This window comes from Talpa europaea (genome assembly GCF_964194135.1).
Source record: "Talpa europaea genome assembly, chromosome: 2".
Taxonomy (NCBI): Eukaryota; Metazoa; Chordata; class Mammalia; order Eulipotyphla; family Talpidae; genus Talpa; species Talpa europaea.
In genome coordinates, this window is record NC_140068.1 from 70,475,113 (window position 1) to 70,494,003 (window position 18,891).

Here is an 18,891-nt window from a genome sequence, read left to right on the forward strand (position 1 = left end):
AGGAGGAGACCAGCACCGGCGCACAGCCCCGGCCGCCCGGTAAGCTTGCGCTAAAGCGGCGCTCGGATTGCAGCTGCCCAGGGCCCTGCGCCTGCGACCTAGGCTTGCGGGGAGACGGCGGAGGCCCTCCCTGAGTGAGCGGGAACAGGGTGCCCAGGCAGGGGAGCGGGGTTCAAGAGGCGCCATTCCCGCGCCACTGATCTGGGCTACAGCCCGCGTCCTGGAACTGAGGGCTTTGGAACTGAGACCCGGGCGGAGGCCCTCCCTGAGTGAGCAGGAACAAGGCGCCCAGGCAGGGGAGCGGGATTCAAAAGGCGCCATTCCTGCGCCACTGATCTGGGCTACAGCCCGCGTCCTGGAACTGAGGGCTTTGGAACTGAGACCCGGGGCACGAAATTAGGGGCGTGGGTTCCCCACGACGGTGGGGCACAAGGCAGACACAGCACCCCAAAGCCGTTGAGGTGTACCCTACCATCCCCGCTCTGCTCCCTGTCCCACGGGGTGGAAAATCAGCTCCCCAAGGGCTCTAGGAGAGATCTCTGGTGCCACCTAGCGACTTGACCCCAGCACAGGCTACTGAAGGAGCTAGTGGCCAGCTGGGGAGTTAGCCCACACCGGGCCCCTTCTGAACAAGTAGTCTGAGCCCACAGGGAGAGCGAGCACCCACAGCCGGGGCAGACCAGGCGCGCAGAATAGTGTGCCTGAGACCAGAAGCGCAGGGAGTGTGTCCCACATCACCATTTTAGAACAGGGACATTTCTTCAGTAAAGACTACCTGCAGAAGGCTTCCTCAGGAGCCAGAGGTGAGCGGGGGAAGTTCGCCCACTCCAGACCCCCTCTGGCCTGCAGTCCAAGCCCAGAGGGGAGCAGGAACCCACCGCCGGGGCAGACCAGGCGCACAGGGGAGTGTGTCCCCACATCGGCATTTTAGAACAGGGACCTTTCTCCAGTAAAGGCTGCTTGAAACTGACAGATGACTCCTGGAAGAACCAGAGGGGAACAGAGAAGCCCACCCAAGATGCCGGCAAGTCCCAACAACACAGTGTCCCAACGCATACGGCAAATTAGAAAACAGACAGTAGGGAGGAGAAGAACCACACGCAACCTAGCAACTCTCCAGAGAAAAAGCACACCACAAAAAGAAAGCCAGCCCCCAGATTGCAACGACAATAACTTGGAAGAATTTCTGAGCCTTCCAGAAAGAGAATTTAAAATTGCCGTGATTAAAAAACTGACAGAAGTCATAAAGGAAAACAATGATAAGGGAAAAATAATCAACGATCAGAAGAATGCAATTGAGTCCCTAGAGAGGGAAAACAATGGTCAGAAGAAAGAAATTGAGTCCCTAAAGAGGGAAGTAAAAGAAATGCAGGAGATCAAAGAATTAATGGAAGAACTAAAGAATTCTGGGAAAAGCAATGAAAGCAGAATAGATGAAATGGAAGAACGAATAAGTAATCTTGAAGACACAGAAATAAAAAGAACCAAAACAGAAAAGGAAAGAGAAGTACGAAGGAAAAAGAACGAAGAAAGACTTCGGGAACTATCTGACTCCATGAGGAAAGGAAATATAAGAGTTATAGGAATACCAGAAGGAGAGGAGAGAGATGTAGGAACAGAGAAAATATTCAAAGAGATAATTGAAGAGAACTTCCCAAATGTGAAGAAGGAGCTGAAAATTGATATACAAGAAGCAAGAAGAACACCAAACTTCCACGACGAAAGGAAAAATACAGCAAGACACATAATAGTAAAGCTCCCAAGAATCCAGGACAAGGAAAAAATAATGAAGCTGGCAAGAGGGAAGAAACAGATAACATTCAAAGGAAAACCAATCAGGCTGACATCAGACTTCTCCGAAGAAACACTACGGGCAAGGAGAGAGTGGAGGGACATAGTCAACAGACTCCAAGAAAACAGATGCCAACCAAGAATACTCTATCCCGCAAAGCTCTCCTTCCTCTTTGAAGAAAGAATATGGACCTTCCCAGACAAACAGAAACTCCGGAATTTCATTGCAACTAAACCCCCACTCCAAAAAATACTACAAGGAGTCCTAAAGCCAGAACCTCAGAGTGACGAATAACAATGAAAGAAGGCCAAAAAAAAAAAAAGTTATTAAAAGAATAAATAAATAAAATCAAAGGAAAGACAAACACAATGGCAAATACAGATGTTAACATATCAATATTAACTCTAAATGTAAATGGACTAAACTCTTCAATAAAAAGACACAGAGTTGCAGCCTGGATTAAGAAACAAAACCCAACCTTTTGCTGTCTCCAGGAAACACATTTAGCTACAAAAGACAAAAATAGGCTCAAAGTTAAAGGATGGAAAACAATCCTACAAGCAAATGGACCAAAAAAGAAAGCAGGAACAGCTATACTTATATCAGATAAAACAGATTTCAAACTCAAAAAGATAAAAAGAGACCCCAATGGTCACTACATTATGATCAAGGGGACAATACTTCAAGAAGAAATAACACTCATTAACATATACTCACCAAACGAAGGAGCACCAAAATATATCAGACAACTGTTGTCCTCTCTGAAAACAGACATCAGAGAAAACACATACGTAGTGGGAGACTTCAACACACCACTATCAACAATGGATAGATCAACAAGACAAAAAATAAGTAAAGAAACCAAAGCTCTAAATAAGGACCTAGAGCAATTGGGCTTAACAGACATCTATAGAACACTAAACCCCAAAAGAACGGAGTACACATTTTTCTCAAGCGCACACGGATCATTCTCCAGGATCGATCACATACTGGGGCACAAGACAAACATCAACAGATACACCAAGATTGAAATCATATCAACCATCTTTTCTGACCATGAAGGCATCAAACTAGAAATAAACCATAAAAAGAAGGCAAGGAACTTTCCTACCTCATGGAGATTAAAAACCACACTACTGGAAGACCATTGGACTAATGAGGAGATCAAGAAGAAATTAAAAAATTTTTTGAATTGAACGACAAGGAGGACACCAATATCCTAAATGTATGGGATGCAGCAAAAGCAGTAATAAGAGGAAAATATATAGCAATAGAAGCTCACATCAAGAAACAAGAAAGAACGCAAAGAAACAACCTAATCTCGAAGCTCAAAGATCTAGAAAAAGAACAACAAAAAAACCCCAAAACCAGTAGAAGAAAAGAAATAATAAAAACCAAAGCAGAAATAAATGAAATTGAAACTAAAAAAACAATCCAAAAGATCAATGAAACCAAGAGCTGGTTCTTCGAAAAAATCAATAAAATAGACAAACCCCTAGCCAGGCTCACAAAGGAGAAAAGGGAGAAAGCACAAATAAACAGGATCATCAATGAAAGAGGAGAAATCACAACGGACACAGCAGAAATCAAAAGAATAATCAGTAACTACTATGAACAGTTATATGGAAACAAGTTTAACAATCTAGAGGAGATGGACAAATTCCTACAACTCTACAATCACCCAAAGCTAGATAAAGAAGAAATAGAACACCTAAACAGACCAATTACAATTAGCGAAATTGAAATGGTAATCAAAAACCTCCCCAAAAACAAAAGCCCAGGACCTGATGGATTTACAAATGAATTCTACCAAACATTCAGAGACGAATTAGTGCCTATCCTTCACAAACTCTTCCAAAAAATTGAGAAGGAAGGGACAATACCAAACACGTTCTATGAAGCCAACATTACACTAATACCAAAACCGAACAAGGACAACACAAAAAAGGAAAACTACAGGCCAATCTCCCTAATGAACACTGATGCAAAAATCCTCAATAAAATTTTAGCTATCAGAATCCAACAATGTATCCATAAGATAATTCACCACGACCAAGTTGGATTCATTCCAGGGGCACAAGGATGGTTTAACATCCGAAAATCAATCAACGTTATCCAACACATCAACAAAAAGAAATATAAAAACCATATGATAATATCAATAGATGCTGAGAAAGCTTTCGACAAAGTGCAACACCCATTCATGATAAAAGCCCTTGAAATTCTTGGGATACAAGGAACATACCTCAACATCATAAAGGCCATCTATGACAAGCCAACAGCCAGTATCATTCTCAATGGTGAAAAGCTGAAAGCAATTCCATTAAGATCTGGAACAAGACAAGGATGTCCACTCTCACCATTGCTTTTCAATATAATACTGGAAGTCCTAGCCAGGGCAATAAGACAAGAGAAAGACATCCAAGGAATCCAAATAGGAAAAGAAGAAGTCAAACTATCACTATTTGCAGACGATATGATATTATACATAGAGAACCCCAAAAACTCCACAGAAAAGCTAATTCAACTCATCAATCAATTCAGTAAAGTGGCAGGATACAAAATCAACACGCAAAAGTCAGTAGCCTTCCTATACACAAACAATAAATCTGAAGAAGAAGAAATCAAAAAGACCATCCCTTTTGTTATTGAAACAAAAAAATCAAATATTTGGGAATAAATCTAACAAAAGAGGTAAAGGACCTATACAAAGAAAACTATAAAACACTGTTAAAAGAAATAGAAGAAGACACAAAGAAATGGAGAGACATCCCCTGCTCATGGATTGGAAGAATAAACATTATTAAAATGGCCATCCTTCCAAAAGCAATATACAGATTCAATGCTATTCCAATCAAAATTTCAATGTCATTCTTCAAAGAAATAGAACAATTATTGATGAAATTCATATGGAATCACAAAAAACCCCGAATAGCCAAAGCTCTCCTGAAAAAAAAAGAAGGGAATGGAGGCATCAGACTCCCAGACTTCAAACTATACTACAAAGCCATAATCATCAAAACTGCATGGTATTGGAACAAGAACAGACATACAGACCAATGGAATCGAATAGAAAATCCAGAAATAAACCCACAGATTTATGGTCAACTAATCTTTGACAAAGGAGCAAAGACTATGCATTGGAGCAAAGAAAGTTTGTTCAATAAATGGTGCTGGGAAAACTGGGTCGCTACATGCAAAAGAATGAAGCTTGACCACCACCTCACACCATACACAAAAATCAACTCAAAATGGATTAAGGAACTAGACATAAGACCTGAAACCATAAAATATATAGAAGGAAATATAGGCGAAACACTACGTGATTTGCACATCAAAGACATCTTTACAGACACATCACCCAAAGCAGTGATAGTGAAGGCAAAGATAAACAGCTGGGACTATATCAAATTAAAGAGCTTTTGCACAGCAAAAGAGACAATAACAAAAACAAAGAGAAACCCCACCAACTGGGAGAACATTTTTGCACCCAACACTAATGATAAAGGACTGATCACAAAAATCTGCAAAGAGCTGATGAGACTCAACAACAACAAAGAAAATAATCCAGTCAAAAAATGGGCAGAAGAGCTTAAAAGAAACTTCTCTGAAGAGGAAATGCAAATGGCCAACAGGCATATGAAAAAATGTTCAACATCACTTGTCATCAGGGAAATGCAAATCAAAACTACCATGAGATACCATCTTACACCAGTGAGAATGGCACATATTAAAAAAACTAGAAACAACAAATGTTGGCGAGGGTGTGGAGAAAAAGGAACTCTTCTGCACTGTTGGTGGGAGTGCAAACTGGTCCAACCACTGTGGAAAGCTGTGTGGAGATTTCTGGACCTACTAAACATAGAGCTTCCATATGACCCAGCAATTCCACTCCTAGGTATTTACCCAAAGGACACAGAAACATCAATTCCAAAGAACACCTGCACCCCTATGTTTATAGCAGCACTGTTTACAATAGCTAAGCTTTGGAAACAACCCAAATGCCCAAAAATAGATGACTGGATCAAGAAGATGTGGTACATATATACCATGGAATATTACTCAGCATTCAAAAAAGATAAACACATGCAATTTGCTGCAACATGGATGGCGCTGGAAGGGATCATGCTCAGCGAAATAAGCCAAAAAGAAAAAGAAAAATACCGGATGGTCTCACTCATAGCAGGAATCTAGAAAACTTAAATAAGGGACCAGGAAAATGAATAACTATAAGAAAGTGAAAATCAAAATCAACAAAAAACTATGAACCAGAGACACTTTTAGGGGGGCGGGAGGGGAGGGATTGGGGTCAGAATGGGGGGCTGCAATTGTATGGGGAATATAACAATAAAATTTATAAAAAAAATAAAAAAAAAAAATAAAACGAATATGGCCACTGTCAAAAAAAAAAAAAAAAAAAGATTAAGCAATACATAATTTAACATAAGAGAAACTTTAGAAATAGACCCACATTTATAATGGGAGTTTAGTAAAGAAAGCATATATTATTCAACAAATAGTGGTAACAATTGAATACATTTTTTTGAAAAGAATTAATTTCTTCTCTTTATATTATATTCCACTTAAATTTCATTTACATTAAAATATAAAATAATATGGACTATAAACAAACTACAACAAAATATAAGACATTTGAGTTTGGTTGAAAATGAAAATAAAACTCATTCAGGGTATAAAAGCAACCAGAAATCATAAAAGAAAATAGTTTCAGATTTGACTACATTAAAGTTATATTTATATATAAATATCATTAGACAAAAGCATTAAAGGCAAATACCAAAGGATAAAAGTTCTCATTAAAAAACAGTATCTTTAATATATAAAATATAGGGATAGTAAAAAAGAAAAGTAAGTAATAGAAAAATGGGCAAATGATATTGTCAATTTAATTCTGCTCCTTTTAAATGATGAATTTTTATCCTTCAAGTGAATATACTGATACTTTTAATCCAATGGAAACATCTGCATATCAAAGATTAATGTGAAGAGGGTCTTTCTCTCTGACAAGACGATCCTTCCAACATTTGATCGCTCAGTTCTTTGAATCACTCTCTTCTAATGATTTAGTCTCTCGTTTCAACTATTATACCTGAGACCTTGTCACTAACACTAACTGCATCCCCTCCACACTCTCAATTTCATGCAATGTAACCTTGGATCACTCTCCTATTGTTCTAATTCCCTTGAGTAACCTGAATCCCCAAAATTTTTGATGCCACTGAGACTCCTAATCCATTAAGGTACACATTTTTCATCATTCTTCACTTCTTGGATGACACTATCCTATTTATTTAGTTATCCATGGTCACTTGTTATAATCACTCACCTATGTATATCACTGACTCTTGCCCCATTCTTGCTTCTAGCACTAACCTTCAAAACTGGAATCTGTTTACATACAATTCACCTACTACTCTGTGACTTTTATTGAGTATCTATCCCTGGCTAGAAGAAGCACACATAAACTTGCTGATTAGTTTCACTTCAGTTCCTGATGATAAACCTCAGGGCAGCAGGGGTGATGGTAGTATGGGGGCTCTTGGGCAGCCCAGCCATTATACCCTGTGATCCTTCAACTCTTCCCTCTCTCCTAGAAGAACTCCTCCTTAAATCTCCAATGTCTTTTTCCTACCTCACTCTCACATGATGACCTTACTTTCTTCATTTATGAGAAAATTTAAGCAGTCAGAAAAGAACTTTTATTTATCTCTCCACATATCAGCACCTGAAACCCCCTATCCTGTTTTCTGCCTGAAGGCAAATGTTACATTGATGCACTAAATCCCCTTTCTTCTTAGTTATTTAAGGACATTCTTCCATCAATTCTTCCATCTTCTATCACTACTCTCTCTTTTTACTGGCTCATTTTTTCAGCATACAAATGTCCTGGTATTTCCATGGTCTTAAAATCCATTTCATAAAACTTTGCCTTACTTCCTCCAGGAGCCACTGGCCATATCTTTGCTTTCCTTTGTAGCAAAACTCCTTGAGCAAATACAAGCAATACAAGCAAAACTCCTTTGCTTGTATTTTCTGTTTCTAATTCTTTACTTCCTATTCTCTCTTAAACCCATTCAGGTTCAGCAGCTGCTCCTACCAATATAGTGGAATAGTACTAATTCCTCTGACAGTACTAATTCCTCTATTGTTGAGTCCAATGGTCACTACTTGAACATCTTACTTGTCTTATCCCCATCATACTTGACCTAATTGCCAGATTTGAGATAGGTGATCACTCCCTTCTCCTTGATAGATTTTCTTTTGTTTTGCACTTAAAAATGTATTGTTTACAACATTGTATATGATTCAGAGATATAGGTTCATACAGGTTCACGTGTATTTTACATCACACCCAACACTTAGGCACCCATAGTCCCCCACCACAGGCCACCAAATTCCCCTCTTTTACTTTGCTTCTCTTCATTTTTTATCCACCATCACTATCCACTTCTTGCAGCCAGATTCTATGTCAGATTTCTATGTCAGACTCTATGTCAGATTTCTAGGCTTGTTTTGGTTTGGCTTTGTATATTCTTTTGTTTTGTTTCTCTATATTCCATGAGTTCAATCACAAGTATTTATCTTTCTCCTACTGAATTATCCCCTCCAGTTCCACCCATGTTATCATAAGTGACAAGATTTCACCTTTTTATAGCTAAATATTCCATTGTGTACATATACCTCATCTTTTTAATCCACTCATCTGGCACCTAGGTAGTTTCTGTAACTTGGTTATTATAAATAATGTAGCAATTAACACAGGAGTGCACACATCCCTTTGAGTTAGTGTTTTTGCATTATTTGAGTAGATACCTAGGAGTGAGATTTCTGGATCATATGGTAGATCTATTTTTAATATTTTGAGAAATGTTGGTACTTTTCCATAGGCATGGGACCTACAGTGAAAAAGGGTTTCTTCTTTCCCACATACTTGCCAATATTTATTTCTGATCTTTATTGAGATGGGTCATTTTTACAGGTGTGAGATGGTATCTCACTGTGGTTTGGATTTTCATTTCCCTGATGATAAGTGACATCGAGCATTTTGTCATGTGCCTGTTGGCCATCTATATGTCTTCTTTGGAGAAGTATTATCTGCCCATTTTTTGACTGGGTTATTGTTTTCTTTTGTTAAGTTGTATGAGTTCTTTGTAGAGCTTAGAAATTAGCCCCCTGTTAAATGCATGATGTGTAAATATTTTTTCCCACTTGGTTGGGTATCTTTTCATTTTAATGACAGTTTCTTTCAATGGGCAGAAGCTTTTTAGTTTGATGTAGTCCCACTTAATTTATTTTTGCTTTTGTTTCCCTTACCATTGGAGTTGAATCTCCAAAGACTTCCCTGGAGCCACTATCAGAGCATCTTGTCAATGTTTTCCTCTATGTATTTTATGACTTGAGGTATTACCTCCAAGTATTTAATCCTTTTTGAGTTAATCTTTGTGTATTATGAGTATAATGACAGCATATGGATGCACAGTTTTCCCAGCACCATTGGTTGAGACTTTCCTTTTCCCACTGTATACTCTTGGTTCCTTTTTCATAGATTAACTGTCCATATAAGTATGGGTTTATTTCTGTGTTCTCAATTCTATTCCATTGGTCTAGGTGCTTTTCTTTCAAAAACATACTGTCTTGATGGCAATCATTTTGCAGTATAATTTGAAGACTGTAATCAATTTTTCACATCTCCATTATTTCATGTAGTTGGTTTTTATTTTTTTGTAGTTAGAGTGCTTAGCAAAATTCAACTATACAGAACAGTACTGTTACCTCCGATCACCGCTATACATTAGATTTTCAAAACGTATTCACCTTGCTTGGAATGTTCTTCTGTCAAACTTGAGGGGGCTTGGCCAATTCCCTTCACCTCTTTCAAGTCTTTTCTTAGATGTTGCATTCTCAGACCATTCTATCTACAATCACCGCCTTGTCCTTCAGCAATTCTCATGCCCTTCTACCAGGGTTGCTTTTCCTGTCTTTCAATAGCACTTGCCAACAGTATTATTTTGTTATCTGTGTTTAGTTATTCTAGTTTCTGTACCCCCTTCTTGAATATAAATTCCAAGAGGGAAGACATTTTTGCCTGTCTTGTTACCTTAATATCGGAAAATCTAAAATCTTTCCTGTTCTAACATTATATATTTAGTAAACATCTTTGAATATTGAATGAGTGAATGCATTTCTAACCTTTGTACTTACCTTCAAACCTGGAAATCCCTCTAGTCCTGGCAACCCCATCGCACCAGGTTCTCCCTGTTAAATATGAATATATGAAATTCAGGAAAAATGATCAAAAAAAGGTTTGAAGCATTGGAATCAAAAGCAAAGATACTTTTTGCTTAAAAAATATCTCCTCAAACACTGTAAAGGAGTAAGTTGTATGCTTTATTTTCAAGTATCCGTATCCTTGGATTTAGTGTTTGAAAATAAGAATAAAGCTGTTTTTTTGGAGAAGTTTTCTATTTAGTATTTTTTTATTCTGACTAAGAATCTAATCAAAATAAATCCCTCTAGTTAGTGATAACTCCAATTTCAATTAAGAATAGGAGAAAGGTTGAACTTTAATAAAGTTTGCCAATTTGTAACGTTCCTATGACTTCTAGATAAGCAGACTAAACTCTTTAAAAGTAGATGCAGATGGATTTCTGAAAGTAAAGTTAATCATACATCAATATTCTCTGGAGCTGGACATGAATTGGGTCTTCTTTGGAGGTTGGCTATAGCAGAAAAATCTGCAATGATTCTAAAAATTATTGCTCAAATTGATGGCTCACAAAGAAGACAGGTATTTCCATTAAAAAAAAAAAAAAAACTTTGACATATTCTGATCTTTAGTTCCAGGTAAACCGGAGCCTGTACATCCTCAAGGAACACAATGAGACAAGTTGTGGTGAAGGAAGCGGCTAACTTTGAACAAATAAACATTGGACTTTTAAATCAAGATAAATTGAGTAGTTGTTTGGTATTTCCTTGTTAATGAGATAATATTATCTGCAAATATTTTCTTAGGACACGTAATCACATAGAAAAGGGAGCTCCAAATATAGTTCTCTGTAAATGAGTTTTTACATGCATAATTCTAATCCACTTCAAAAATATCACCAAGGCTTGAAATGCCATTATTATTTATGCTATTGTCCTTATTACAGAAATACTTAATCAGTTGTTATGACTTGATACTTTTTATGCTTTAGAAATCTTTTTAAATGTTCACTAATACATAACCTGTCGATAAAAAAAAAAACCTATTTAGATTCTATTCTGATTAAAGTTCTGTAACAGAGGTCCTGGGTTATTAACATAGGAAATAAGTTCTATGTTTCTTTTTTTTTATATTCTCAATACTTAGAACAGAGGAAGATAATCAACCAATACATATTTTGTGCAGCTAAGAAATTTGAAGCTTAATTTCTTAAATTCTACCAAATCTGTCCATATTTTTATTACCCAATGTCCAATCTAATTGAATTTTAATCTTATTTTAATGCTTTTAAAAAAAACTTCATCATCTTAACCTACAAGTTATTAATGAAAAACCTGAAAGTATTCCAGAAAAATCAGTGAGAAGCTAAAGTGATTCTAAATGATCTAGGGGGGCTGTTTTATGTATGTGAGTATGAAAGGAAAAGAACAGGAGGAATTTTTTATCAATAAGAGGAAAGAAAACTAAAATTAGAATGAGAGATATGGCTGGTGAAAACATTGAAATGCTTACAGATAAAGAAAGGGCAGCATGAATAGTAAAACAAAAGGAACTTAGAAATTACATAATTGGGATTCAGAAAATGGTACTAACCAGTTGAAATGAAACTTTCAGGGGAGAACAAATTGACTTTTAATACATAGTGATTGTTCAGTAACAGAAAGTAAGCTCTTTAATGTATTACCTTTGAGAAAATATTTAGATGTGAAAAGATTACTTTTTATGACTTGTACTTTTCTCATTTAAAATTTATTCATCTAGCTTTATCAAACTCAACTGTAATGATAGCGCCTTACTTTTTTTTTTTTTTTAAAGATTTATTTATTTATTTATTTATACAAGCACTGGGTACAGTCAGAAGCGCAGGAGGGTGAGAGAATTCACCAGAGCCAGAGGGGAGAGCAGAACAGGCAGAAGAACGAAATACACTGCTGAGGGGAGCAGCGGGCGGCAGGAGAGGTCTGCGCGCCATGTGGGACCCTCACCCGGCAGCTGGGGATTGAACCGGTGCTGCAGAGGCTGTGGGCAGCTTTGCAACCCAGCACTCAATGGCTATGCCACCACGGAGGCCCTGGCCTTACATTTTTTCACATGGCATATAAAGTGGTTTGAAAGTTTATTTCAGTTCAGGTACATCTGAGTTTCAAGTATCTACCCACAGGTTAAAAGAATATACAAATGAAATATGAAGGATGAAGCATATGCTTGAAAAGGACATGATAGGGAAAGTTGCCAAGGAATTAAGGGAGCCTAATTGAACCTGGCAGAAATTTCACAATAAAGCTCCATGGCTGAGAAGGATGCTTGAGAACAATTTTCCTCCTTTGGGTGGCTGGAGGACATGATCTCATTCCATGCTGAGCGTGTTATCCTCCTGATACATTATTCTTAATAAGCAAGTTTATGACAGCACACCACATCTCCTACAGAGTAATTGCATAAGACATTCAAAGCAAATAAACAGCTTCTTTCTTTCTGTCAAGGAGATAGCTGACATATTAAGGAATTTCTGTCCAGTAGGTATTTTTCTTCTCCAATCTACTTAGCACTGAATCAATCATCAAAATAGTGCTATTAGAAGGAAATGTCCCATTTATCAGCTTTACACATGCTTTCCTCCATCACACAGTGATTTTTAAAACATACTTATGAAAGAGATGAAGGTCAAGGACATGGAAAACATTAGAACTGATGCATCTTAAAAATGAAGGACACACTGCTGGCATATCTCTGGTAGCCTGCCTGTTGCCTCCAACATGCAATCAGGTGAACAGCTAAGGCAGGCCATCTTTGTCTGACATTTTCCTTTCAAACTTTATTGAGGGCTTATTTTCCAAATGTCTTAAAACAGGGAATATACATACCACTGGACCAGTATCACCTTTTGGGCCCTACATGAAAACATAGAAAGACATTAGAAATAACGTATGAAGCAAAATCATAAAGTATGAAGCATTTTCCCTCAATTTTCTTTAATACACATAATATTGTTTGCATCTTTTTTTTTTTTACATTTTTGGCCACTGCCTGCACTTGAAAACTAACATGCTGGAGCTCCCATGACAGTGATAGCTTAGGCACTGACTTAGTTCTTAGTTTTACAATAAAAAAAGTGATACCACTATCTACAGTGCTTTCCTTTATTTTGGTGGTGAACATTTTCTCAATTTTATTACAAATTTCCAATGTATTTTTTACTAACTTAGGAGTTTTTAATTTTATTGTGCCTGTTCAGCTAAAGTGATATATATATAAAAAAAAAAACTATACTCACAGGGGGGCCTGGAGGGCCTGGATAACTGGGGACAGTCACACCTCCCTTCAAAAAAAATAAAAGAAAATGGTGATAAGACTTTATAGTAATCCACAGCTGGAAAACGATTTTGCATAATTATAAAAACAAATACCTGGATTTTATATAAACTGCTCATTCCATTTCCTTCATTGAATGGCATACCCTTAGGAAAGAAGTGAGATAATTATTCTTTTAGGTTAATAGTTAGCATCTCCACTTTTTATTTCTTTTTACCAAACCTATTTATTTTGGAAAATGAATTTAATACTATAAGTAAAATAATTCAATGTTTCCATTTGGGCTTATAAACAACAAAAGTAGGGAAAAATGACAAGGAATGTGAGCTGTATCTGGAGTACACAGACACTTTCAGTGGGGGTGTGATTCATGTCCAGGTTTGACAGATGAGACACTAATGCATTCAGAGGAAAATATTATTTGCTCATTAAAATTCAGTTTCTGAATTGCCAATTTATGCTAACTGTTTACAGCCTGCTGACCTGCAGGCTGTAATGTGGTCGTGCTGATGAAGATGTGACCAGGGAACAATTTGGTTACTGAAAAGCAATTTTTTTCCATAGTCTCTTCAGACCAAGTAGAAAATGAACATAAATGGGGGAGATGATGTACTAGCAACCCTGTTTTCATGTTTCCACAAAAATGTGTTCTTTAGAACAACAGAGAACAAGAACTTCCTAATAAAACTGATCTTTGAATGGAAAGTTCTAGAGTAACACTTAGAAAAACTAATTTGAGTCTTTAGAAATCATACATTTTGACATTCAGGAAAAAACTGTATATGAAAATTTAGGTAGGATATTTCATCCTTAAAAAATTGTTGTTGAATCAATAATCAAATGTGCATTTTCCTTTCTGTGATTTCCATATTTCAGTTGCAAAATTGAAGAGGCCATCAATCATTTCATTGTTTTTAGACAATGGTGGCAACTGTGCTCAATGAACATGTTTGGAACGCATCTCTAAAATATTAGTAATGGAAGAAAAATATTGCATCATTTATTCCTTTATGATTTCATTCATTCATTTGACAGTTTCTGAATGTCAATTTTAGTGTGTTAGGTCCTGGAGAGATGACACTGTTTGTCTGAGGTTTTTCAAAGAAGACAACATTTAATCCATGTCTTGAAGAAGATACAGTTTCAGAGTATTCAGGGGTCAGAGGAAGATTTCATAAGTCCACTATAAAATATAGGTCCCTTTTCTAAGTTCATGTTCTGAACTTGCTGCTCTGTCCACTTGGGAGGGAGTGCATTTTAGGGTTTGAGCCCCCAAAGCTTTCTCTTCTGCTTCCTTGTGTGGAAAGGGAGGAGGCAAATAAAGATGAAGAATAAGTTTGGGAAAATAGAATGCAAATCTCTTCATTTAATAGTGCAAAACACACAACCTCATACAGACTGATAATATATCTTTGTTGTCTTCAGAAAGTCACAGCTGAATTCTGCCCCCTTCGCCAGTCAGTTTGGCTCCTTAAACTATTCCTAAATTAAGCTGGAAAATCAAGTTTAATTTGAAGCAAAGCTCTGCTGTGATTTGAGCAAGGCTCCACATGAGGGCACACTTGCTACAGAGAGAGGCACCTCTTGTCTAAGATGTCTCCAATAAGTGCACCTGTCTCAATCACAAACAGAAAAGCACGATGGCACTTGCATTTCACTAGGTGAGAGAGAAATGGAATTTTCTGTGTCTCAGATATCATGGATAGTAATGAACACATATAGAATAATACCAAATTTTCTACCAGCTTGAATTTTTGCATGGGATTTCTCTCTTTTCCCCCTAGTAGTTCCTCTCTTTTCTGTAATGAGGCTCATTCAGATTAAATGACTTCCCCAGGGTCCCCCAGGAAGGAAGTGGAGAGTCAAGTCTGGGTACACACACAGGTGTCCTGACTCCATATCAGGGAGGGGTACTGGGTACAAATGTGAGGCTGATCTAAATGGGAATGGGGGGAAGGAAAGGAAACCAGATACCCTCAAAGTTGCACTATCATTTATATTTACACAAAATTCAGAACATTTTTACCCTTGAGAATATCTAAATGAAGTGTGACCTCTGAGTTAATAGTCTTAAGTAGACACATGAATACAAGTTTTAAACCTGCAGCAACTCACAGGTGGTCCGGGTGGTCCAGGTTGCCCAGGAGGCCCTTCGCTGCCCTGCAAAGGATATACAGATCAAAATCAATGGCCTAGATATTTCTTCTCCAGGTTTATGAACCAGATTGTGCTTGCTCAGAGAGCCATATTCTGAAATCAATAAGACATCACTTTATTTCAGTTTTGCAAAGTCTTATTCAGCTTGGCTCTCTCCATCACCTGGGGAAATATATTTTTAGACCACAGGCACAGTGAATGCTTTTCCACACCCATTCAGATTTTCATCCTGTGAGCCTCAGGTATGAAGCCTATTTTTAGATGGAATCAGACAACCCGGGTGATCTGGTCTTGAACTTCAAATGCAGCTGGGGGAATGCTCCCTATGTGGAGGTGCAGAGTGGAGTTCTTGCCAACAGGGGGCAGCCTCTGAGTAGGGCTGTCTGGGTTAGCCCTCATTTAAAAAAATAATAATTTTTTAATTTTTTGCATCATTGTTCATTTTTAAACAATATTTGCTTCCCCCCATCCCCTCAGGTGTAGTCCCCATAGAATCTCCTTCCCCAAGGCACCTGTGCACCATCACCACAGTCCCCTGTGCTCCTCCCTCCCTCCCTCTCACCCCTCTCCCTCCTCCTCCCCTGCAGGATGTCTCTGATTTATAATTGTCTGTTTTTGCTTTGTTGTGTTTTGTATGGTTATTATTTTTTTTACACTAATGTCTTGTGTTTCCCCTATATATAACTTCACCTTCATCACCAGAGGACGGTTCCAAAGAACTAGACCAAAGAATAAAATCAAAACTTGTGTTGTATTTTCAGGAAGAGAAATTTCTTTTACTTCTTAAATTAATATTAGACTCTATAATCAAATCAGGCACATCCACTGAATGAAAGTGACAGTGTACAACACTGTTTAAGGGAAATGTTCTATATAATTTAAACAACTTCAGACATTCTGCTTATATAAGAAACAGTCTGAAAATGGAATTTGTGAAAAATGAATTTGAGTTGAGACTCGAAAACTGAATTTCACTCTTCTTTTTCTAAAACATAGACTGTTTATAGGTCCACAATAAGCAGAGGTAGTATTGGCTTTTGGTGCCTTTAGCCAGTACTTTCTGTAAATGTGTGTATCTTTTTTAATAACAGCCTTGTAAAATCATTTTAGTTCTTCAATATCAGGAGCAATGGCAAGAAATGGTTAATTAAAAAAAAGCAAGAGAGAGTAAAATTCCTATTTATGACACTCAGGAATTTTGAGGGATTTCAGTTCATTTCCATATATTTGATAAAGGATTTCATTTCAATCTTGCATTTTTTCAGCATCATAGAAATCTTTTGCTTTTATCTTTATCAATAAAACTGTTAAGTTTTTCTTGCTATGTGTCTGCCTGAGAATGAGTGACAATGAGTATATTGTATCTTTTCCTAAAATGCTCTCATAGGGGGTCATTCTCCAAGACATGTCGTATCATGCTGACTGCGGCCGTGTCCTTGAGAGAATTATGTCATAGTTCTCATGAACCAATAAACAAGGAAAAATATGTGCCTGTTGAAAAGACTTTTCTCCCCCTGGCACAATTAAAAGTCATGTTTTCATCCTTGATGGTGCCCCAAAGCTCATCACAGTGTGGAATTCACATTAACTTCAAAAGGCAAATCTCTGACTGAATAATTTCCGTAGAAACAGAGGAAAAAGGCTGGTAGGGTTTGGCAGGCTCCTCGGGATACTATTAGAAAAATATATGAGACTATCTAGAATAAGCACATTGTTTCCTTGCAAACTTGAGGGGATTCCTTTCTCCTTTATGCCATTATGTGCCACTTTGTCAGTTCAGGCTGGAAGCCACTTGAGCAGCTCATGTAGACCTTGATTCATTTCCCTAATTTGAACAGCTTGTTTTATTTCACTTGCTAACTCTGTCTGCACTTAAAGGGTCAATTTGGGTGCTAGATTGGGTAAACAGATGAAGTCCTGTGCTTTTCCTGTCTTATTATTGCCTTGCTGCTCCTCCCTTCTGACAATAACAATTCTTTTGTCCAATAAACTGAACTCCCCAGAAAACAGCTGTGGTTCCTTAGTGAATTGCCCCTATGGCCCTCAAAGGACAGAACTTCTAGATTTTCCCAAAAGCCCTTGGGTTACAGGAATCTTGGTCCTGATAGCCCATATGCTATCTGGAGTCATAGCATCTTTAGCTGGAACTCTCTGATATAATACCTTACCTGCATCTCTTCAAGAAGTGTCTTTTGACTCCATCTTTCCAATAACTGTGTGTCCCGAATGCTGAGTCTGGCTTGGAATTTTGCTATATAGCATGAGTATTTTATTCATCCTTGCTCCTAGGAACATATCTCTTGTATTCAGAACAATTTCTGGACCTATGTCCTTCTAATACCACTAGAAGAACGGTTGTTCTCAGGCAGTACCCCTACTCCAACTTCCAGACTTAGCATGATTTTATGGCTCTCTCTATAAGTGGTGTCACCCTGTCCCTCTCCCAACCCCCAATTCTGACTCTATACCTTGTCACCTTTTGCTCCAGAGGGACCAGGATGTCCAGTTCTTCCCAACAAACCCTGTGAAACACAAAACTAAGCTTATTAAGGAAATAACTAAATGACCAAAGGGTATTGGAAGTTGGTTGTTAAAATGGATAGTTTTGAAGGTCATTTGATCCTAATTAAATCAGTTCTAGAAGCTTACATTTCTTCAGGCTGATACAGCAGCTGTATCCTGCTGATAAGCCCTTGCAAGGGTAAAATTTGTATTTGTGGTCGCTTTTTCACCTTGGCCGACCACATTTAATGACCTTAATTGGAACCTTTTGATACATTTAAGAATTTAGCCTTGCTGTTTAAAGGGCAATTTACATAACATTATGCCTTCCTAAATGAGCTATAATTTTGGTAGTGATCAACATTTTAAATACTTTAAGACAGGGCAGAATTAACAATGTGCATATTGAGTTATGTGATCTGCATTTTACCAGAGGAAAATAAAATTTAATTTAAAATCTTCTTTAGAATAGCATTAGCTATACTTTCATGGTTCTTTTCATGACTCTTTCTCTTTTTAGTGTACAATTTAAAGACAGGTTTGCTCTATAACAGGTGAAAATATAAATGATAAAATTACAGTGAATTTTAATTACAGTGAATCCATAATTCAAAACTTTAAGGAACATGATTACATTCTATTTGTGTGGTAAATATTATTTGCATGGGAACTCTAAGAAGAGGAGAGTTGGAGAAACTGAGACTTGAGTAGGCTTGCTAGATTTAGCAAATAAAAATACAATGTTTGGGACAAGCATATGCTACAAAATTATTTGTTTATATAAAATTCAAATTTAGTTGCATGTTCTGTATTATAACTGGTAACTCTAGATTTGAGCTCCATTTGAATAAGAGAGAGGGTTTAGCAGATTGGAAAGGAAGTGATTCTGATTTATGAAAAC

The 18,891-nt window shown here is 37.5% G+C and overlaps 1 protein-coding gene across 1 annotated transcript in view; it reads right to left on the reverse strand.

Moving 5' to 3' along the window:
- Positions 1-18,891, reverse strand: part of COL19A1 (collagen type XIX alpha 1 chain) — a gene marked incomplete at both ends in the record, with an annotated part of 304,611 nt that overhangs the window by 34,264 nt on the left and 251,456 nt on the right. Inside the window, 6 exons of the mRNA XM_084227959.1 lie at positions 10,016-10,069; positions 12,884-12,910; positions 13,294-13,338; positions 13,427-13,477; positions 15,447-15,491; positions 17,957-18,010. Of these exons, the coding sequence (XP_084084085.1) occupies positions 10,016-10,069; positions 12,884-12,910; positions 13,294-13,338; positions 13,427-13,477; positions 15,447-15,491; positions 17,957-18,010 (276 nt within the window). The remainder of the gene's footprint in view (positions 1-10,015; positions 10,070-12,883; positions 12,911-13,293; positions 13,339-13,426; positions 13,478-15,446; positions 15,492-17,956; positions 18,011-18,891) is intronic.